General features: G+C 34.2%; 1 protein-coding gene across 1 annotated transcript in view; it reads right to left on the bottom strand.

Annotated features, from left to right (window-relative positions):
- LOC140154375 (protein unc-80 homolog) overlaps positions 1 to 25,510 on the bottom strand; it is a 157,233-nt gene that overhangs the window by 112,792 nt on the left and 18,931 nt on the right. The window contains 14 exon segments of the mRNA XM_072176942.1: positions 1,491 to 1,790; positions 2,602 to 2,737; positions 3,154 to 3,372; positions 3,845 to 4,053; positions 4,659 to 4,779; positions 5,230 to 5,354; positions 7,796 to 7,857; positions 9,988 to 10,294; positions 11,679 to 11,762; positions 14,246 to 14,463; positions 15,597 to 15,748; positions 17,170 to 17,348; positions 21,331 to 21,354; positions 24,860 to 25,039. Coding sequence (XP_072033043.1) covers positions 1,491 to 1,790; positions 2,602 to 2,737; positions 3,154 to 3,372; positions 3,845 to 4,053; positions 4,659 to 4,779; positions 5,230 to 5,354; positions 7,796 to 7,857; positions 9,988 to 10,294; positions 11,679 to 11,762; positions 14,246 to 14,463; positions 15,597 to 15,748; positions 17,170 to 17,348; positions 21,331 to 21,354; positions 24,860 to 25,039 — 2,316 coding nt within the window.

Raw genomic sequence — 25,510 nt, forward strand, 5'->3', positions numbered from 1 at the left:
TCTACATAAGTTATGCTATATCTGGGAGGTGTTGGGCTGGGTATATATGCTACTCACTCTAAGGATTATCTACATAAGATATGCTATATCTGGGAGGTGTTGGGCTGGGTATATATGCTACTCACTCTAAGGATTATCTACATAAGATATGCTATATCTGGGAGGTGTTGGGCTGGGTATATATGCTACTCACTCTAAGGATTATCTACATAAGATATGCTATATCTGGGAGGTGTTGGGCTGGGTATATATGCTACTCACTCTAAGGATTATCTACATAAGATATGCTATATCTGGGAGGTGTTGGGCTGGGTATATATGCTACTCACTCTAAGGATTATCTACATAAGATATGCTATATCTGGGAGGTGTTGGGCTGGGTATATATGCTACTCACTCTAAGGATTATCTACATAAGATATGCTATATCTGGGAGGTGTTGGGCTGGGTATATATGCTACTCACTCTAAGGATTATCTACATAAGTTATGCTATATCTGGGAGGTGTTGGGCTGGGTATATATGCTACTCACTCTAAGGATTATCTACATAAGATATGCTATATCTGGGAGGTGTTGGGCTGGGTATATATGCTACTCACTCTAAGGATTATCTACATAAGATATGCTATATCTGGGAGGTGTTGGGCTGGGTAGATATGCTACTCACTCTAAGGATTATCTACATAAGATATGCTATATCTGGGAGGTGTTGGGCTGGGTATATATGCTACTCACTCTAAGGATTATCTACATAAGATATGCTATATCTGGGAGGTGTTGGGCTGGGTAGATATGCTACTCACTCTAAGGATTATCTACATAAGATATGCTATATCTGGGAGGTGTTGGGCTGGGTATATATGCTACTCACTCTAAGGATTATCTACATAAGATATGCTATATCTGGGAGGTGTTGGGCTGGGTATATATGCTACTCACTCTAAGGATTATCTACATAAGATATGCTATATCTGGGAGGTGTTGGGCTGGGTATATATGCTACTCACTCTAAGGATTATCTACATAAGATATGCTATATCTGGGAGGTGTTGGGCTGGGTATATATGCTACTCACTCTAAGGATTATCTACATAAGATATGCTATATCTGGGAGGTGTTGGGCTGGGTATATATGCTACTCACTCTAAGGATTATCTACATAAGATATGCTATATCTGGGAGGTGTTGGGCTGGGTATATATGCTACTCACTCTAAGGATTATCTACATAAGATATGCTATATCTGGGAGGTGTTGGGCTGGGTAGATATGCTACTCACTCTAAGGATTATCTACATAAGATATGCTATATCTGGGAGGTGGTGGGCTGGATAGATATGCTACTCACTCTAAGGGCTATCTACATAAGATATGCTATGTCTGGGAGGTGATGTCTGGGAGGTGGAAGGTGGTGGGCTGGATAGACATGCTACTCACACTAAGGGCTATCTATATGCTATGTCTGGGAGATGATGGGCTAGGTACTCACCTGAAGGGCTGTCTACATGTGATATACTGGGATGTCTGTTAGGTGGTGGGCTGGAGGTGGCACTTGAGCCAGCACTCGCCTGCCTCTGTACCTGCCCCAGTGAAGGCGCAGATGATCCGGGCAGCTCAAGAAACTCTGAATCCCGTCCACCTCTACCACCGAATCCAGAGCGGTCCAATTTGCGTGGTTTTGGGAGGAATTGGTATGTTTCACGAAGGAAAGCAGTGATTTCCAGCAGCAGTTGACAGGCAACCATTTTGAGGGCATGCGGACAGGCTGTACTATTTGGATTTACTGTAGCTGGAAATCAAATCAATGAAATTATATATAACATTTTTCTTTTGTATAGTATTTAGAGAATATTATCAAGATATTGAACCTGGATGAAAAATACATCATTTCAATTGACCAATTTTTATTTTTATTTTTTAAATTTCATGTAAAAAGTTGTTAATTCCTCTAAAATCATATTCCTACAACTTAATGCACATGTTTCTGAAAATCAGGGTTGGCACAATTTAATTCACAATTTAAATCAAATGATTTTTTCAATGACTGATTTAAATCAACTTTTTCAGTTTTTGCCATTTTGATCAATTTAAGTTAATTTCTTTCTGCATTGACTGTTATACTACATTTGTAATGTTCTACACCATTTTGATACAATTAAATACCTCTATGATGTCATTTTATCTATTGCTAAAAATCATTTTCAAGGTGAAGAATTCAACAGGTTTTTCCCCATGATTTTACCAAATATTTTCTTTGAAATTTTCACATTTGAAAACATATTTTGATTTTTTGTAAACACCTGATAGGATTGTGTCTATAGCATTACACTGGTCTCTTTTGACTTTATCAAGGGGTATAGCAGTTCTTGGAATAAAAAAATTGATTTAAATAAACAAAATCTGATGTAAATCAAATAAATCGATTTGAAAATATTCCATAACAATTAAGATCTACATTTAGCATAAAAACATTGTTGGTAATAAAATATAATAATACAATTTTCAAAACAGCTGGAATGCATGAAGGACTTATGCTATATTAAGACAACTGAGTCTGTAATTATATCATCAGCATGACATATTCCATCATCAGTCCTTACCTTCATCCAAGAAGTCCTCTTCATCATCCTCTTGTCTCAATTTTTTCCTTGTATTCTCATCTTTGACTTTACCAATCACATATGTGATGTCTTTGGCCTCTTTACGTTCTATCTCTTCTAATCTATCCCCAATAGCCTGTGTTAAGAAATGCAACAATTCCATTACAAATCAATTTAAAGAAAATAAATTGAATTTTGATACAATCACTGTTCTTAAAGCTCCCTAAACTTTGTCAGAGGAGTGCTGAATTTTCGCTCTCTATATTTTTATATCATTATTGCCAAGTTTGGTATGATTGGATCAGATCATGTGTGAATAATTTGTAGTCTTAAATTTGATTATATTCTTATCTTTTGCAACTGCATCAATATTATTCTACATTTGTAAATGTTTAAAACATATGGCATTACTGTTGTCAATAAACTGTCTCTATATTAATTTCTGGCAGTTACTCATTTGATTTTGCAAGCTAGTTGAGAATTTTTGGATATCTTAGACAATGTTTCAATCAAGAATTATAAATTTAAAAACAAATTTGAATATCAATTTACCTCTGCCCATAAGTAAAACATCTTGGCGGCTGTTCTCTGTAATGTAGCATTCTTTCGATAACACGAGGACATATTACGTTGGTTGAACACATTGCTGTAGACGCGACTACGGGGCATGTTCCGGCTCTTCATCCATTCCGGCCATTCCCCGTGGTTGCAGCGATGTACAAAATGGGCACATTCTAAGTAGAGGGTTGCACGGGCCACTACTGGTGCATTCTGGAGAAAATATTCCAAAGATGTTATTCATTTATAGTCTGTAACTTTGAACTTATACAATGTTCACAAACTTGAATCATGTTTGGAGGTGGGTTCACATGGCGCATGCATAAACACGTATTTTTCAGTCACAAGAGACATAGACACCCTTACATACACCCCTAGAGACCCCTACACACCCCCACATGTATAGACACACACATAAACTCACCCCAGTCTTCACCCTTCACACACTTGCTTAGACACCAACAAATACCCCCACAGGTATTCAGACTGTATGGGGACTCTGTTCTAATCTGTTGAATGCAGACATATTTTTTTCTGATTTTGACGTTTTGAGCTTCACTCAAATTATACGTAAATGTATTTTTCGGTTATTTGCAACCCAATGCACACATTGGAGAACTAGGGAGCAGCCCAGTTGAAATGTAAAGTTTCATAAAAATGTCCATATTCAACTGCGAATACATACACAGGTATATATATGCTTACCAGATCAAAGCGCAGCAACAAGAAACTCTGGATCTGGCACCATGCCAGGATTACAAGCATCAATGAGGAAGGTTAGGCGCTTCATACCAGCAGCCACTACTGTCTTATCAACAGGTCTCTTTTCCTTCTCATCAAGGGTATCAATATCAGAGGCCTCTTCTTCCTCCAGGGATCTTGGCGTATCACATTCTACAATATCAAATAAAGGCACTCAAAAGTTACATAACAATAACATGCTTTGTATAAACAAGACCAATTTTGAAATCTCCCAAACAAAAATTAGTTGAAATCCACTCATAACATTTGTCTAATTGTTTATATTCATACCTCATTCCCTAATGAGTGGGTTAATACAAAAAGCTCTGAATAGTTATCACAGACACCAAAACTGATCATAACACAAACACTGAAAAACCATAAATAGGCAAGTCTTTCACCATTTTCTGTGAATTTGATGCAATAATAAGCTGAAAAACATTGAAATGGTGAATCAAAAATCTGCTGTAACATAACTCGATAGAAAGTTATAATCAGTTTGTAATTGGTGCCCTCAAAATGCTGAACACCTAGTGATATGGATTCTATTGCATATGTCCTATACACTGATCATCTAGTAATAGCCCGGATAACATCATAAATTGATATAGAATGGTGTAAACTCAGCTGGACTGGGTGCAACACCTACAAGATTCACACTTTGTGTGACTAATGTGTTCTTTTGTGACTTTACACAAGCCCAAAAAGAGATTATTTATCAAAAGGTTAGGTATTATTAAACCAGATTTTTTTCTTACCATCTTTGTCTTCATTCGCTTGGTCTCGCTTATTTTTCTTTCTGAACTTGGAGAAGATTGAAGGATGTTGATGTTCATCCATCTTCTTCCTTGGTGGCATGTATGCACTGGATCCAGGCTGCTGTAGAAACCAAGAAACAAACCCAACATTGTTAGGACTATGAACCTGCCTTTTGAAGTAATTTGATTTTGAAGTTCGATTTTGCAGTGGCAGGTTCCAATCATTGCATTTACACGGCTGTGTCACCAGCATACAGACAAATCACTTTTCTACGCATGTGTATACGCCCCGCAGGATCTCCACAAGTTACAACATTCAACCTGCTAAAAATTGAATGCAAGATATGCTGCAACATGCTTTGGAACTTCAGCTCCCTGGGTTAATTTCCTGCAAAATCATCCTATTTTAGGAATATTTCAGATATGCAGCCTCCCCCCTTCCTAGTGGGTTCCATACAAACAGGAGTTGAAGGTTTCTGGGTACACCCCTGTTTGAAATAGAAATTTTGCTCAACCTTTTCACTGATACATTCAACATTGTTTAACGTGTGGGCATTTCTTGTCAACTTACCTTATTTTTATTGCGTGGAGTGGGTGTGTCACCGGCAGGCAGTTCTAGATCATTTTGATTCTCGCCATCAACTGACCCCATCTGAGAGCGCTGTGTTTTATTCACGCCACTAAGAGCTGCATGGGCTATGAAGGTAAAGAGTACACAAACAGAAAACATACAAAATAAAAATCAGTTTCTTGCGTTTGTATGTGATATAAGAATGTGCTTCTTCACATCCACATACAAACTCATTTATATGTTTTTGTGATTTAGTGTGTTGCGGGTGCATGTGAGGTGTGTCTATGGGCAATGTTTGCATTTGTTTGTTTGTTTGTATGTATGTTTTGTGCATGTCTGTTTGTCTGTCTGTGTGTAAGACATTTAGTATACATGTGTTTGTGTGAATGTATGTGCGCTATTCATGTGCATGGCAAAAAGCATGTGCGTACATGTAAGAGCAATATTATTTACACTATTGTAAATGCCTTTGTAAGTAAATGTGTTCATGTCTGTTCATGTGTGTGAGTATGTACACATATTCAATGTAAATCAAATCAAATGAAAGAATGAGTGAAATTTTATCAAAATCAATTTGAGAGAAAAAGATGAGGAGCCTGCATCTGTTGATTGAAGAGTAAATGACATATTTCTAATGTCATAATTTGACTAGTCTTTGCAACATTCACTTCTTCAGCTCTTTGTTCATTAAAGCAAAATGCCCTTTTTTATTTTTATGCACATTTGAAATCAATAAAAGCCCGAGTTATTCCAATTTGTTATAATTCTAAAGCTATGGATGTCTTTAATCAATACATGCCTTGCAGCGAGAAGGCTACATCTGACATGTACGTATTCAATCAACAGATTTTCCTCCAGAAAGTTGAAGATATGAGAATGAGTTTTTAATTCAAGTTAATCACCAATAGTCACATGATTCAATGTACACGTGCTATGAACCAAACCGTTGACAGATTAAAAATTATCCAAATTAGGGGGAAAATGTTTGGTGTAACAAAATTACTAAAAACTGTAGTTTCCCAAAATTGATTCAATATATGGGTGATATTGTGTATAACAAAATTCAAATAAATTTGTACTATTTTATTTTATTTGGGGAAAAATTCACACATACTGAACAAGCTCACAATTCTTTTAACCCAATTTGGGATTACTGTAGCACAAAGAATTTCATTGTGTAAGAAAATTTAAAGAAGGTAAGATAACTTTGATGAAAAATAACTTTACATTAGCATCTACCAAGAATTGCTAGAGGTGCCTAAAATGTTGATAGGTGATGAGAGCAATTTTTTGAACAGCACATCAGTGAAAATGTCAAAATGATCATGCCCTCATCCTCTTAATTTCAACTCAACATACAGCCAATCTATCACTGACAGCAGAATGTTTGATGACATATGCAAATTAGCTCATTAATTATGTTAATATGCATAAATATGCAACACCAGACCTCGTCAGATTATTTGCACCTAGATGGAATTTGGGGTTTAATATGTAAATTAGCTCATAAATAAACATACGAAGGTTGCCTGTTACACCAAACATATCATTTAATACCAGCCTCATTAACCCATCCCAATAAATATATAAATAGTATATCCATCCTAAATTATTCACAAATATCTATTTTCAGATGATGATATCTTTGAAAGAAAGATGAGATAGATAATAAGTACAAGTATGGAACCTGTCTGTCAGAAGATATTATATAGTTATTACAGAAAACAATTAGCTTATATAAGTATACAAAGTTAGCAGTATACACATGAGACATTGTATGCTGGGGGTAACAGACTGAACAGAATTATAACAAAGCTTCTTTTTGTCAGTGATGTATAGTCACAGAGCAGGCCATGTTCTGTTTCAACACGACATAATATTTAGTTTTCCTTTTACATAACACTTTGGATCACCTTCTGATTTGCTAAAACCAATATCATGTATATGGAACAATTTTCATGCAATAAAAATATTTCACAAGTCTGAAATTTTCTGAGAAAAACACAAATCTGTGATCAATAAATTTGTTATTTTTCCTTTTATTACTGAACATATAGGCCTAATTAGGTTCAACTGTCAAAACAACATATAAAATCATAATTATATTTCAGCTAACCACTTGATTATGTCTGTATCTAAGAATAATTAATGCATACAATTTATGGCAGAAATTAAAACTGTATTTCTGATCATTATTCACAAACGAGATTAGTTGTTGTACCAAAGACATACATGCTCTGTAACATATAATCCCTGACAAAGAACTTATAATAATTCAAAATAAAAATAACAAAGTATTTAAATTGGAACTATTGGTTTCTGTTGGTTGGTACAAATCAACGTAACAAAATGTAGGGAGGGACTGAATTCATCTACGCCTAAAGGTAAGCTAATAGACCAGACTGTACGGCTAACAATAAAACAAATATGCCTAGCTTGCTTGTAAGCTACAACTGTACATGTACAGGTGCCACTTTGTACTCTCAACTTGGTAAAAACAAGGGTGTATTGTGGATAGAGCTAAATACAATGGGTACTTTTGGATGGACAGGTGGGGTGAACTGACAGACGGACGGACGGATGGACGTCACCGTTGCTTGTGCTCCAGCTGGATGTACATCAGAAGTGCTAACAATAGGAGGGTAACAGTCGCAGTGATTATCTCAACAGTATATTACTGTCGCTGACTTTGAATTACAAAGATATTCAACATCAACAAATTAATATAGTGGATGGCAAAATGATTTATTAGCTAACACCAGTCTGGTTTTCAAAATCATTTCAATATGTATTTCAAATTAAGTTTTAAACGGTTAACTTTGTACGATTTTATGGGGAGGGGAACAAATGAGGAATAACTCTCATTTATCAATGTAATTTATATCTGGACAATTGTGGTACATGTACATGTATCAAATATTAATTTTGTTTGTATTCTTTGGTCATATCCTTTTGTTACCATTACCCCAAACAAACAATATTTTTAGATATAAATATATATATTATGCAAATCAAAATCAACATAAAGTGAAGTTGACATAAAGAGTTGTAATGATTGATGAAGAAGTTAAAACAATCAAATGAAGCGATCCACAGGTCAAATTTCTGTGTGAATTAGAATGAGAAAAGAAGTAAAATAAAATTAGATCAAATATGATATTCTCACTACAAGTAATGTCACTACATGATAACATGAGTATCCAGAAATGGTGTTATAGAAAAAATGCATATTATGCAAATTAGAAATTAAAATATTCTACCTTTTGCTTGGCCAAAAGAACCGAAATCTGAAATATTTTGTTACATTTTTAATATCAAATGAATATAGAAATGTTATAATAGAGGATATCATGCAACATCTATCCTCTACAGATACTTCTTTTATCTTCACAAAAACCAAGGTAAAAACACTTATCAGAAGAATTTATGCTTAAAATAAGAGTGGTCAGTAGAGTTATGCATTAAAAAAGCATTCAGAAGTCGTTTACTAATCAAAAGCCTAATTTATAGATTGATGTAAAAAATTTGAACAGGTGCTTCACATATGACATGTCTTTGTCGATCAAATGTTATGCTAGAATATATGCCAAATAGATGTTCAAATACATTTATATTATCGTAAAAGCATAAACAAATAACACCCGTCAAAAGTTTTATGATGCTTTTTTTATTGAGTTTATCAAGAACTGTCTCATCTTAATATGATTAAAAGATAATAATTACAGAAAAAGTAGTGAATTAATTAATCTTTTTCAAAAGTAACATATTACGGCAAAAGTCATAAATATAGAAACACACAAGACTGGCATGAACTTGGTGAGAATATTATTAGAAACTAAAACATTTTTTGTTTTACAAAAGTGGAACAAATAATAACAAGAGAATGTCTGGAGATCACTGCTGAGAAGGAAAAGTGCACATCAAAATTATTGATCCAGAAAGCAGCAAAAGACCACCAACCAACTTACCAAAGACAATTTACAAATTGACCACCAACCAAATACAATTGACATATTGGAGATTTTTTTAAATAGTTCCCCAAAGCAGTAGAATTATACATGTAGAATTTGTCAAATTTTCAATTCCAAGTTTTTGTTAAGAAAAATTATTTTCATAAATTATCTTAACATCAACTTCCGTACCGTAAATTACCAAAAATAGAGGCAAATATATTTGGGTATGCAATTTTCCAAATTATATAGTGTGACTTACAGCAGATAAGATTTCTCCCCCACTTGTCACATGAAAGTCAAACCACAGTCAGTCATGTCACCTTCATCAGCCACATTCTATATTGGGCTATTGAGTTGATATCCACACCCCCCCCCCCCCTATGGAAGACACGACCTTAATATCCTACACAGTGGGTGTAGATTTCAAATTGAGTCACCAATTCAGGTAACCCCATTTGTAATTCACACTCCCTGTGTGGGAGATTAAGGTCATGTCTTCCATAGGGGGTATAGATTTCAGCTTCTAGAATAACCCATTCTTTGTTCAAATTTACTAACAATATTATGAGCCAATTTACTCCAAAACCATATTGAATCATCTTAACAAATTGGGCAAAACGGTATGTTTTTAAGAAGCCTATAGCTTTTTTAAACCTTAGCTTGGTATTTTTAAGAGTAAAAACTAGAATTGAAGGATACAGAACATGACACTTGTTCACTTAAAAGTTTTCCCTTCCACCATATTAAAGTTACTGAAATTAAACTGAAGAGAGGGTCTGAAAGAATCTCTGTTAATTCCCTTTACCAAACAACAAGTTGTTTCAAAATTATTACAAGGTTTTTCCTCCACCAAACTTTATAAAAAACATCAAAATAATAGTTACAATTAAAGAGATTCAAGGCACAATTGACTGGACTAGAATTATTGAAATATTGAAAATAATAAAAGTTGATATAGGTGAATATAATTTTGCCCTCTAAAAACAGAAAATAGTTCTGTAAATTACGGATAGGTTCAAGCGTAGTCATCAGTAGCGCCTCAGTAGCCCATTTTAAAGTGAATGTCGTCAAGTCAGGAGTCCTCTTCCCATTGTTTCCTTTCTGTTCATTTTCTATTTGACAATATAATATGAAAATTGAAACATTTTAGCTATAAATGTATTGAATTGATGCTACGTTACTTCAACTGCATGCCGTACATAGCAGTAAAAAATGTGCACATTTTGACAAGAAACCACAATCATGTTGGCATATCTTGGAATCCTAAAGATTGCAAATAAAAAAAGAACAATTAATTCTGGAAAAGAAATGAATTTGAACATTTCAATTACCAACAGAACAATATACTCAGATGGAATATGTGCTTTTTTTGCTAAAGAAGTACCATGTATATGGGAACCAAACATGCTGTCTTGCCTCTTTAATATACCTCATCAATAAATCAATGTCCAGTGTTTTAGTAACAAAATGTCTGAATTAATCAACTCAGAGGTACATTTAGAATTGGATATAAATGATTCATGAGCACGTTAAGACAGGTTAACATCCCCTCCTAAGGATATAGTACTCTCATGGTTCATCTAGCTAATTCTAAATGCACCATGGGGAGATACCTTACAGATGTCAATTAAATTCAGGCTTTTTTGCATGTTGCCACAGCTGGGAATTGAACCTGGAACCTCTTGCACCAAAAGCAAGTACCCTAATCATTGGACCATGTATGTCAACAGCAATAAACTGGATAGACTCATATTTTAATATAATTGTTTTGTAACAAATCCAAATTAGATGGTTGTAATGTTATCTCACACTTTAATTTATTCAATAATGAACAAAAAGTCTTTTCATAAAGAATGTAAAACTTATGTATGTCATCTGAAATTGAATGTCCAAATGGAACTTTGGTCATTTTGGATTGAATGTCCAAATGGAACTTTGGTCATTTTGGGACAAGGACTGTACTTTAAGACACTTTATATCTCAATACAACTTGCATCATCTTGACCTCATAGCTTTAATCAAAACTAGCCAACATCATGCAATATGTCGTGAACACATTAACTGGACAATGAATAATGAGGACATTGTGTCTAGTTAATTTTTAGTCCATAGTCATTGGGTCCAAATCCTTAGAGTGACCCCTTTCGCAGAATGGCCGACTGCAGATCCGTTGGATAACGCTTTTTCAATGGGAAATGAACTTTGCTGCTTGGATGATGTGTGTTCCGACGGATCTGCACTCGACCAGCCTCTTCGGTATCATATTTGTATACTAACCCAATATTGATTTGTTACTCATCATCTAATGGTAATGTTTTCAACACATTATAAGTGTCCAAATCTCTACAAGTCTTCAGAGACACAACTGTGACAAGCTACGGGAATTGAAACAGAGTTGGTCCCTTACTATGCATTGATAATGTTAGTCAAACTGGAACCAGGTTTGTTATATTCCCATACAGGATCACAACTTTAGAGAACCGCCAAAAATCAAACCTGTTGGGGCTGCTGTCCATAGTGAAGTTAAGTTGACATCTTTTGTTGCTCTCTGTAATTGTATGCTACGTAATAAATAACAACCTGCACAACAAAAATTAGGGAAGAACAAGCAAACAGCCAAGCCAGCAGTCAAAAATAAGTACTGTATCATGAAAATAATTCATCACCATTACAGTTTCTGGAGTTTTCCATATAATAGTGTTTATCAAATCCGGCAAAGAGGGGTAATGGCTTTCCAGGAACCATTACCGGTCGTTGATGATGGGCCTGAACTGGGGCCCCTAACACTCCAATCATCGTGTTGTTGCTAACAGCCAGTAATCCTGTGGTGGAGAAATAGGGATGCAATACAACTGGAAAAAAAGACAAAAAAAATGAAGTGTTGATGGCATGCATGAATGAATGCATGATAGCATGATGATACATGATGGAATGATGGATTGATTGATCAAGTATTGATCAATCAATTTTGTTCATAATTAATATGATGATCAGCATGTAAAAGCCAAGGGAAGGGGGATAATGAAAGCGCCAATTGAGCATGTTCAGCTATGATGTAATAAAGAATGAAATTAAAATAAAAAACTTGGGGCTTCTACATTTGTGCATGACAACATGACTTACTTTGATTGTAACTAAATGATGCCTTTTGTGCAACATTGAAGCAATGATCTTGCAACCAATGATTTCAATACAAGAACAGTGACACAGCGCTACGACTGATGATGATACTAAATCTACTGAAAGCTTTGTGCTTACAAGATACAACAGGTGAAGTTAATTCAACAGCTTGGTCTGATGGCAGGTTATCATAGAATTTCCTTCTTTAGTCCTACCATTACAGCTCCATGTCAGTATTTTATATTTCTTACAAAGTACTACTGTGCCAAATTGTGAATCAAGTCGGAAGTTTATTGTAATTATCTCTAACTGAACATCTTTGTATACATAATGTACAATTTAATGAAGTTGTTTAATTAAACCTATATTACAATATTTATTTATTAATTCTTTCTTTAGGCAGCTTTCTTCAATGCTAATACACTGATTTCCAAGGAGGCCCTGCAATACATCATTATGCACATTGCACACCATAAAACAAAAGCAATGAATTATTCAGGAATAACTGTTAAATGTACATAATGTTTAACCTGAGCCTTGGAACCTGAACATGACTTGCAGCACCTACAAATTGGCTGTTTCATAAAGAAGGACATTATCTTCTTTGTATTGAAATCATTGGCTGACAATTTTGAAAAGCACAGAATGCTTTTTCCTTGATTCAAATTTTCTCCAAAAAATTACTTCTGTTGCCAAATTTTGAATTTTTGTTTAAATAATTTGATTTTAGTTTAAAAATTTAAATTGATTAACGTCCAAAGTTGAAACTACACAAGTTAAGCCATGCTTGAAAATAAAATCTAAATACAGCCAATACAAATTGGACTACTTAATGACTGCTTATAACATGCTACAATAAATTCTCTTGACATAATCATATATGAAAAGGAAGGGACAAGAGTCTATTTCAACATTCCTGTGTTTCATAATAGGTTATGTCTTCATCACATCTTCACCCTTGTACCTGCATACTTACCAGGCCTACTGCGTGATGCTGCTGGTCGTTATTTATTGCAGACAGATTTGAATCATCGTATTATCAAAGAATGATACGGTAATAGATTTAATATTAATTATATTTAAATGAATGCAAATGGGTTTCATCATGAATATTCATCAAGTAATAAACATGTTTGAGGTCTTTTGTAAAGTTGTGATAAAAGTGGGTTAATGATTAGGCTATTGCAGTTGAAATCCATACACTCCATATGGAAGATGTGATCTTAATCTTCCATACAGGGAGTGTGAATTTCAAATGGGGTTACCTGCATGGGTGATTCCATTTAAAATCTACACTCCCTGTGTGGGAGATTAAGGTCATGTCTTTCATAGGGGTGTATGAATTTCAACTGGAACAGTTCATTATCTGACAAGTAGATACTCATCATCAGTTCCCATGATAATTAATACCAAACTTCCCATAATAATTAATACCAAACTTCATTATGCTCCAAATCATGAAATTATGCTCTTGAAATGTCCCTTGTGCATTATTGCTAAATTATTGTTGCACGTGACATATATTATTATTAGACGTAAGTCTGATGAATAATTATTTCGCAACCTAGCCTAATCTAGATGGTTTCAAATATAACTTCATTATTTTAATCACCAATTTTTTTTGTTTAATTTGAGTGCATTTGGGTCAAATGAAAAAGCAGCGATGTGACAAAATGATGAATGCATACAGGCATTGACTTGCGGCTGTGCAACACTCACAGCAGGAATATTTTGATGAAAAAATGTTCTAAAAAGCATGAAATGGAAGCAAACATGCGCCTCTATCAGCATTCGACACCATTTTGATGTGTTTCCGTATGGCTACTGCTCATGAGAGGTTACAAAAAAAACATGCTCCTAAATCTCGTCACAAAAATCCAAAATAACAAAAAAAAGATACAAAAATATTTTCTTTCACATGGTTATAACAAAGTGAAACATACCAAATTTGAAGACACTCATGCGTCGTGCCTTATTGCCATCTTTATCCTCCAATCCTGGATCATCTCCACCAGGTCCCATGCCAGCCGCTTCACGGCTGTGGAATTTCAGTTTGAAGATGTTACGTCTTAGTCGTGTTCCAGGACTGACATCACCAGACTCTCCAGAATCTTTGCCACCTGGTGCTGGTAATACTTTATCGCCAACTTGCTTAGAATGCCTACAGAATTATGAAAAATAAATAAATGCATATTTGCTACCGTAGAAGATCAAAATAAGATGATAGCAATTCAAAAGGGACACTCTAGCCTTAAAAGAGCTTGAATACCGTAAGATTATTATTATTATGTCCATGATCAGGCATATTTCTTGGACTGTGACAGCCCAGGTCAGCGGGCTGGAACAGGGCCGTATATTTTGCACCTCTACAATGAAAATATAATGGAAATCAAACATAGAAATATTTACAAATTGTTTCCACCTTATTTATTATTTCCAAAACATCAGTTAAAACCTGTATTTAATTTGACCTGCTGCCTGTATTCATTACGAGTTCAACTTAAATGATGTCCTACCATTTTATCAGGTTACTAAAGCATCAGATATGTAATGGAGTCTCAAGCAAATGGAGTTGAATATCAGTGCAATTGATTTTGAGACATAGCCAAAGGCAAGACAGTGTTCAATTTTGGAAGAGAACCTAGCCAGAGTTTGATTGTGTTTTCAGCATTCTAACTTGTAAAATGAGAAACAAATTATTTACATGCAAAATTTGAAAATGTATTTCTCAGCCATCAATTTGCTTATGCGCATTCTGTGCATCCCGTCTTCCTTTCTAAATATAAGTCGTCATTTTTAACCATCAATTCCAACATAATCAAACCATAATTGTTGCAAAATATTTGGTTTGTTACATCTTTATATCAACATAATTATTGTATTTGTTAAAAATTCACTATGGATACAGTGATATGTTGAGAGAGCTTGCAGTATATTGACCAGGCCCAAAAAAATACGATGTTTGCCCTTTCAAAGCGTAATAAAAAAGAGACATGTCTGACAATGCTAGTCATGGTTTATTTCTAACCGGCATATTTAAATGTGCTCTTTCATGTTTTATATTGTAAACTGCTCACCCGATGGATAAAACATAAATGAAGGCATAAAATGAAGGCTAAGAGTGCGTGTAGTTTTGTCACTTATTTGGTTTGAAATTATCTCACAAATACATTTTTAGCTTTAAAAAAATCTGTACCCATAAAAAAAATTTCAAAGCAGGCAATTTCTGGATTTTTTGAGTTGGTCGGGAAAGGGCAAACAAAAGCTGTTTTGTTTACTGCATGCTAAACTAACCTGTCTTCTTTTTCCATCTTCTCTTTATCTTTATGGTCTTTTTGCCCCTTTCCTGCTGAGTCGATAAGGCCGCTGAGTGCAACACGACGGAACACACCCCCATGTGCTTCACGAACATAATGAAGAAGCTGACGCACATCATTGTACAATGACTGTATGCATGGAAATAAAAGATGGTAATTATACAACCAATTTGAAATCAAAGAACCATGTCTGAGGAATGTTTGAAAAAACTTACACTACAGGCAAAATATCTAATTCTCGATCATGAGAGAATGTATCTTCTGCGTATTGTTGCGTCATAAAAATGGTCATAAAAAGTAGACATAAATTACATCTAAACATGATTTTACAGTTGTTCTATTTAAGAATGACAATAAAGTATTGTTTTGAGACTCAGACAGGTATCTATTGCCTGAAATATAGAGCACAGAGATACTGTTTTTTTTATGTGGAACAACTTGGTGGAAAGTGCATGTTCTGTTTCATTGTTCCACTTAAAATAATAGTATCTGCTGAATTCTTTAATTTCAAGGCTGGATCTCAAAACTTTTATTCTCTAAATCAAGCAAAAAGCATAAGCCATATTGGCAAATCCCAATTGCTGATAACAATTAGACTGCATAGCATTCAGATTTACATCAGGACCTGATTAAATCATTGTTACGCTACTTACACTGGGCAAATGTTATAATTGAATTGGTTGGGTCCTAATTGATTTCATTTATGCCATCAATGTAAACAGGTGCATGTTGCTTGTTTAATTCAAAGTCAACATCATATGATATCAATGATTAATAGGGTCATCATTCATTTCAACTGGAATACATGTATGTAAGTTAACAGTTACAATACAATTTTCACAATGTTATAGTTTTCAGCAGAGAACTTCAGCGGTTGTAAATTTGGCGCAGTTTATGGCGTATACGGAAGTGGGATTCTGATTGGCTAATTGAATTATGTCATCATCACATCGGCACCTCATTCGCTGGTCAAACTGCGTGGCAATGCATGACCTTTTTACGCGATAATCAGACAGGGCAAACGGACACCGCTGAAGTAATTTGCTGAATGGTATAATAAATGCATAATCAAATTCATGTTTCTAACTGTAACAGGTGATCCCGATACAAATATCAGATGCAATCAATTTATAATATATAATTTAGAATCACGCAAGTGTCATATGCTTAAAATCAAATTTGTTTCTGGTTCAGTTACAATTGAAACCTGTTTGCAGAAGTTGTTTATCAATATTGAGTTAGTCATGACCAATTTCATTGCTGTTATAAGTGTGCAAAGGTACGGTAATTAAATATAATTCAATTCATGACTTTCATCATGAATGTCAATGAACCAGTCACTGCATTCATCACGTTTATTAACCATTACATGTGACCCGTCACTGGCAGCTTGCTCTTGATATTATTAAATTCAGACCAGTATTGAGTGTAAACACATAATGCAAAAATTAATGTTAATCCTCGATATAGCATGCGATTGAGAAATACTATCTTTGTTGTATAACAAAATTTATATCCTTTTAAATCGGCACAAAATGATGAAGACATACCTCATTTTCCTGAATGTATAAATCATCTCTGTTATTAGCCAAGCGAGTAACCAGTGCCTTGAACACACTGCCCACAATAGTCCCCAAGATGCCACGCACTCCAGTCCCTGCAACTCCACTGCCAAAATTAGTTGCAAATCCACCGCGGGGCAGCCCTTCATTAGGTCCAGTACCTGGGCCTGTATAAAATTGCAAATTCCAATTTGAAAAAAAAAATCATGTATTGCACATGCACACTGATCAACTTGATAAGAAGTATAAAGTGTACACACATTTTGCAGAAGAAATGTTTTTACAGCTACGTACAAGGCAAGTTAATGTGACTTGTATGTCACTTTCTCAACTAAAATTCTAAGGTCTATAGTAACAGCATTCAAGTATAGAAATATTAACTTTTAATAAAACAATTCTACAGGGTACAATTTGTCTGTTGTGATACTGCTGAGTAAGAGTTTCAGCAACAGATTCAACTTTTGAGCAATGAATTAGATTGCAGAAGGCAGACTCCTGCCATGATTGGATGTCTTTTGGGATGGAGCAATATTGTATCTCTGTAATGTTTGACCATACACTTGGCAAACATCATGATTAGAACATGCATGTTTCATCCATGAGTGCTATATACATGTAAATATGTATTAACTTGTATTCTTATGACAGTTTATGCCAAAGTGCTATGGAAGTGCAAGATTTCCCATAGCATTATACATGTATGGAGTCTGCTTTCTCCTATCCAAGTTCTTTGGGTTTGGGAGATAACTCACTTTGACACCATGTTTCTTTTTTACTAAGGTAAAAAAAGCTTGTATATTTGCATAATTTGGAAACCATCAATATTCATTCACACCTGAGACGAAAATATCGTCTCAGATTCACCTAATGCTAATATCTGTATGCATTGTTATGCATACATTAAAATGTAATTCTACAAAACTGAAGTGCATATTACCCCCTCAATTCCTTAATGAATGAAGAAACATGGTGGAAGTGCTACAGGTGAATGATTCATTAGATTTAAATCTGTCAATTACATTCATTGTACTTGTAAAAAATGGATAGTAAGTATTAGTTAAAAGGTAATATCAACAAAATAACAGCAAAAGAAATCAACAAAAAACTTTTGCAATTTCATGTTAGTTAACAATGAAAAAATATTTTATCAGCTTCCAATAAAACAGCAGTAGGTTGCTGGGAAATTAAGGGTTAAAATAAATAAAGGCTGGTATAAAATGTATCTAAATGCAACTCACTAAGATTTAGAATTTTTTAGAAATCTTCTGTACCTAAAGTACATTAAGTGCAATTCATGCTTGGGAAAGCGAAGCTGCAGCTATATTAAAGGGCAGCATAGGGCTTGGGTTATCTGGATTGCTTTTTACTGCAAAAAAATATAGACAAAAAAAAGTTAATTTCCTGTATGGTGTGTACATTTTAAAATTTTGTTTTTCCATTTCAGAAAGCAGACAAAATGCCTATTTTCAAAATATTTGTCTCATAGAATTTGTTTATAAGCTTAATGAAATCAATAACACATATTGAATTTTTTTTTCCAAATGTTCTAATTTCCACATCTAACCTCCTTTGTAACAAGTTTGGCTATAAATATATTTGAAATTTAAGCTCATTTTATCATGATCACCAACAAAATTGGCTCTCACATCTTGGTTTTGGTACACCAACAAGATCGAAACATTCACTTTTTTTAACCTTAGTATTCAGCATGGAGCAAGAGAAATAATTGGTTTAAAAGAAAATAATTAGAAAAATATTGTTTTTGAATTCATTTAATCAAAGGCTTTTGCTTCCCTTTAAAATCTTGCTTTGCAGTTCAAGGATACTAACATGAAGTAAACAAGTCAAATACCTAGAAAACTGACTTTAAACATAGACCCTGGACTTTTACCAGGGTCTATGCTTTAAATGCTTTTGTATCCAACTGGATTATATGAAAGGCAAAAAGTACCACCGCAACGATGCTTACCAAAATTGGAACGAAATTTGATGTTTTCATGTATTTTGGATGCAAACACAAGTATTCACAAGGAAGGCAACTTTAAGCCTAAAACCGTTACAGCCATTTTTGACTACCCTATGTATCTGACCCCATTAGCACTTTGGTCACTTACACCAGTATAACTGTTTTTTCAGTGTCTTTTCTGCACAAATCTTTGGTACTCTACTTTGCGGTAAATATTCAAATGCAGTACTATACTTTGTTTCACCTCAAGTTGAACAGTGACGTGGGAGCCGGGCCTGTGCGTTTTTACTGGCCACGGTATCGAATCGTGTGCAAGCTAAACTCATCTCAAAGAGTATACACAAGTAAAAAAGGGTGTTATGTCTGCACACATGCGTAGTTAAAGCCCTAATGTCACCAAAGGTGAAGCAAAGTACAGTCAATGTATTTTAAGCTGGAATGTACGTTTTTGTTGCACTATGTTACATATAGTCTGACCACAAAACAACCCAGCAAAAGAACCACCAGTTGAATACAAAACCGCCTAGTTCAAGAACACTGGTAATATAATATTATACTTCATTCACTGTCTGGAAAAGAATGCCATATCAGTAGGATCCACAACATGCTCATCTATCAGGGGAACAGTTCTTAAACCCCAATACATTTGTACATTCATTGAATGACCTTTGAAGATTTGGGTACAAAAACTCATACTCTGCAACTTGAGGTCAAATTTTGCACTATAATTATGTAATTGAGGTTATTGGACTATGCCATTGGGATGAGGCTCTTGTGGTTCATAGTGTATGTACAAAAGCTTATCATGAGAAAAGAATATCATTCTGAAATAGGGGGAAATGGGAAATATGGGGAAAATGGTATCATTATAAATTCCTACATAATAATATGGGGGCTGAATGCACGTACACTGCAAGATTGTTGCATGCATAAGTTAGCTAGCTAATGGAGGATCTTCATACACCCACGTTACGTTTAAGAGGCCGTGCCAATGCTGCTGCCTATATCTACTGTACTCTGAACAGTTAGGAGGCTACTTCTTTTTACCCAAATATAAAATCTAGTGATATGTATGTGATATAAAATGGTCCAATTTTGCATAACATTTGAAAAAGTAAACTTGTCCGACATAACAGAGTTTGCACGCTCTGCCATGCATAGGGGTTAACATTGTTAGCTACACAATTTTCATATCATAGCGATGTCACAATATAACATTGGTTTTGCACAAACTTTGTTCATGCTTATATATGCGATACATGGTTGCATTTTGCACGCACGCACAAGAAATAACTTAGTGTGCATGTTATTGTATAAAACGTTTTGTTTATCCCATTTAGCAGGTATATGCATCAAGATCAGAGGCAGAGTAAAAGATGGAAAGATTAGTAAAATAGAGGTTTCAAGTGAAAATATAAAACAATCACAATCATGTTCAAATAGAAGGATTGCATTGAAAAGAAATGTAAATAATTTGTACACAATCAGATAAAAAGAAGTAACAGCCACTATACTCTTGAAATACTCAGCATAAAACTTCAAACGTGTACCAGGTATATTTCATCATTAACACACAGTTCACTATCAATTTCTAACATAATTTGGGAACATTCAATTAGACCATAACAGGAAAACGGTTCATCCGTTCCTTTAATTTATTAACAATGATGCTTTAATATCAAAATGTTTCAAATTCATGTAAAATAATGTTATTTTTCTGTCTGGAAATTGAACAGTTTTGTCCAGTATACCTAATTATCTCATAGATCATACAGGCTATTTTGAGAAACACATGGGATAAAACACAGTGGTCACAGACTACACGAGAGATGACAACACTGTAGGAGACTATAAAAAACATTATGGGATGGGGAACCACGTACGAACACACAACATTACAGTTTAGTTAGTAAAATAAAACAGGATTAGTAACTATTGCTATTTTAACCAGGGTTAGTGATAACTGTCACAGCAAGGGTAGTGTGCTTTACTAAAGGGTAAACATCATTTAAGCAACAAAAAAAATCCACAAATTTTTTTGGGTTAGCCATTTTTAACACCACAATACAATGCTTGGGTGCATGGCACAGGAGGGAGTGAACTGCGTGAAAAACAATGAAATATCCCTTGTTTTTCAAGAGCTGATGACAAACATTCAAAGATTATTTGTACAAAATACAAACCTGATCGTAACACCTTTTCAAAAGCTTCATACAGTGCATGTATAGTGCAGAAAAAATCCAAATTAATATATTGATGATAACAGGGTTTTGTTTCTTTCAACTTAGCATTCATATACTTTATAATATAAGTTCTCAAACTTTGGATACTGTACTGTAAATGCCTCAATACAGTAACGTCCAACAGGCTATACCATTTGAAATCTGCCATAACCACGTGGAAGATTTAAGAAAAGTATTCTACAGAGGGAGTCCATTTTTCAAATGGAATTGGTTAAAGTTAATTATTTTGAAACCAATACTCCTGTATAATGATTTACCTATATCTTCCACAACTGGAGTATTTCAAATAGAATTGTCTATTCTACTAAAACCTATACTCCCTCTGTGGAACACTTAAGGGATCTAAAATGAGCGTTTATTGCGTTTCGACAGTATTTTTTGTGCGACATGAGAGCACCTCAGACCTATCGAATTGCATTCTGAATACGAAGCATGTCTTTCTGATATCAAATAATTTTCATTTTTTGAAAATCACAATATAATACAAATTTTATGACAAATGATAAAAATTTGATATTTTTCAAATTTTTGATATATAACAGTCCTCGAAGTAAATTTTATCAATCTAATGACATATTCTTAAAGTGTATGTAGCAGGGAGGAAAAGCCGACGGTCAATTGAAAATTTTGACCTTTCATATTGAAGATATGGAGTTTTTTCCCAAAAAGACCTAATTTTTTTGGTGTTTTGGGAAAAAAATCCATATCTTCAATACTGAAAAGGTCAAAATTTTCAATTGATCGTCGCTTTTCATCCCACCTACATACACTTTAAGTATAAATCATCAGATTTATAAAGTTCACTTCAAGTACTGTTAAATATCAAAAATATCAATTTTAATGATTTGCCATAAAATGTGTATTAAATTGCGAATTTCAAAAAATCAAAATTATTTGATATCAGAAGGACATTCTTCGTATTCAGAATGCAATTCGATATGTCTGATGTACTCTAATGTCCCAAAATAAATACCGTCCAAACGTTCATACCCCAGCCCTTAAAGCTAAATTTGTTAATTTATTAAATCTTCCACAGGGGGTGTGTGATTTTAAATGGAATAACCAGTGTCCTGGATGACAGACAAACAGAAATCACTCTTTCACATTATTTGTATTGTTTTAACATACAAATGCTTTGTTTTAGACAGTAATGCATATTTTGGCATGAAATCAGCCTACTTGATATTTAGCTTATAATTTGAACAATTAATATCAAATGGTATTTGACATGCAAATGAATGCAACATCTTTATGAAAATATCAGTGCCACACCAGTAGCCTATAAATTCATGAATAAATAGCTTCACATTTAATACAATGTTCAAATGGCAAAAGCAAAATCATGTCAATCATTCAACAGTGGGTGCAAAATCTGAATTTTTTTTTTGTATTTTTACCAAAGCTATTGTTTCCAAAAACTGTGTGACCTTTATCATCAGAGCCTTTTTCTTGTTGATTTAGTTTATTATTTTACATTTTATAACATATTCCCATAACTATTTACTTAAATATCTTCCGATTACTTCTTTTAAAGCCTGGAAATTGATTCACAAAATTGCTTTTATGTTTTCAACAAGGCATGAAAGGAAACCAATACCCCCCTCCCCACAAGCAAAATATATTTTAACATGTTTAGAAAAGGCTGAATGTTTGACCTTGATATTATGTATAATGAAGAAGATTATATTATAGGATGATAGTAAAATGTAAAACGAGGCTAATATATATCATGCAGCACCAGGTAACGAACAAACATATGTTAATATGTATCCCGGGAAACACAATACATGAGCTCTAGAGTAATACCGTCAGGGAAATTGTATCCTTTGCTTCAATCAGATTAATTGTAATATCACCCTTGATAGATTATGAATAGGCCAATGGAAATTTCCATTACATATATATCATAATCAGTTTGACTATTAATTAACATGTTGCATATTTATCTCTGTGATGCTTTCTCTTAGTGAAGTTAGTCAAATCTGTGTACAAATTAATTCACAGAAATTGGGAGAGTCAAAAAACTGTACACATTTTGTTACGATCAAATTTTGTACTTGTGGTTCTTTAGTAAGATGCTGGTAAAAATATTTTTTATTGGCACTGAAAACAGTTAATTATTTTGGCATGTAAAAAAGTATAATTGTTAAGTTACCAAGATTTTTAGTATCTGCTAAAACTGTCCAAAAAGGCAAGACTGTATTCACTTAAATACATTAAACTGTTAATCCTTTGCTTTCTTTCTCTGGGAGAGACAGGGGAGGAAACAGAGAAAGGGAAGGGAGAGAGAGAGAGAGAGAGTGAAGAAGGGCGAGGGAGAGAGCAGGTGCAGAAGTGGTTCACTGGTTACAGGTTGATAGAAAACTCAGTAACTCATAAACCTTAATCATTACCCTAACCCTAAACTATCACCATAGCCCTCAACATAGCCCTGACTTTTTAAAATCCTAACCCTGACAAATCCTAACCCTATCCCCAACACTAACCCTAATGCTAATTCTTACCTTATCCCTAACCCTAATCCTAACCTAAATTGCAATAAAATGTCGAACCCTTTTTGGATTTAAGACGCTTAGGATCAAAATGAGCTCTTCTCGGTTCATCAGCAAAAAAAAAAAAACAATTAGGGGAAACATCACGGTTTCAATAACTTTCACTCATGTTTTTGCCTAGGTCAGTATACAAAATATATTGTTTCCTTTTGAAACCATCAAGTTACCAAAATCATATAGCAAATAAAAATGCTATATAAAATTATAACACTAAATGTACACTGGTTGCCCGTAATGTTGACTAGCTAATTATGTCAGTTTGATAGATATATCCCGCAAGCCAACAGATGGTTAGACATACATGTAAATATGATTCAAACTGATTCTGACATGTTAAAATCACAACACAATTATCTCCATGTGACAGGCTTATCCGTCATTGGAAATTGCTCGGATAATAATGCCAGTCAACGACTGTGTGGTGCTTGCTTACTAGCACACACACATACAGTATATCCCACATAAACTAGCAAACGACGCCATGATAATAAAGCATGTCTGCCACCGTGACTTGATGAAGCCAACTTAACATGGCTGATTAATATTGTCGGAATAGATAACTCCGAATAATTCATCACTGCTATGCAACAGACAAAATATGTTGTGACACTTCTTACATTTTGACAAATCCAAAACAGGTTACTCTCAAAGTCAGCTTTATCCTGAGATTTTGATTTTTCGTTTAAATCTACCATTAGCATTATGATATACTTTGCCTTTTTATAATACTTGAATTATTTAATTCCCCAAGTTTTAGACAAAATAGTTCTCCAGACCCACAGTAATAATCTTCAAAATGTGCATAACTTATCCTTTTTTGTGCTACTGCATAATTACGCTTCACATGTTTTGCTATGGTTTGTTGGGACATTTTACCCATTCATAATTTTGTTATACAAAATTATGCATGACCTTACCTGGTCTGTATACCGGTCTAATAGGATCTTCACAGAAACCGAGTAATGAATGCAGAAAATCCAGGATGTTTTCTAGCGGGTGGGTGGCTATCATATATCGTATATATTTGCGGAACTCAGCAGGGTCCAACTTGTACATGCGATACATGCATTGCTGTCCAGAGAGACGAAGCTTCTCGCCTGTTGATAGCATGGAAAAAAAAGATCATGATAATTTGTATTGGATATTGTAATAACAAGCATTCATTCTTGAATCATCTATCCATTCTACAGGCTGTATCAAAATGATTGATACCCATCAGTTTCAAGTGATTATGGACAAAACTGCCTCATCAAAATGCAATTATAACACAAAATCAAAAAAATTGTTGATTACGGTTATAAAAGGTCACAAAACTAAAAATTCTGTTCATTTCAGGACAATCTTGTATTGTATTTTTCATTCAATAAACACCAAAACCAATGGATACCAATCATTTTGATACAGCCTGTATTAATATATTCATATTATATATAATCATATATTTATAAACATCTAACATGCAGCATTTTCATTACAAGAATTCAAATACAATCTAATAAATAAAGTCAACCTTGTCAACCTGATGTATTTGGTTTCATTAGAAGATTCACATATAGCTTCAATTTGTG

Source organism: Amphiura filiformis, chromosome 6 (genome assembly GCF_039555335.1).
Source record: "Amphiura filiformis chromosome 6, Afil_fr2py, whole genome shotgun sequence".
Classification (NCBI taxonomy): Eukaryota; Metazoa; Echinodermata; class Ophiuroidea; order Amphilepidida; family Amphiuridae; genus Amphiura; species Amphiura filiformis.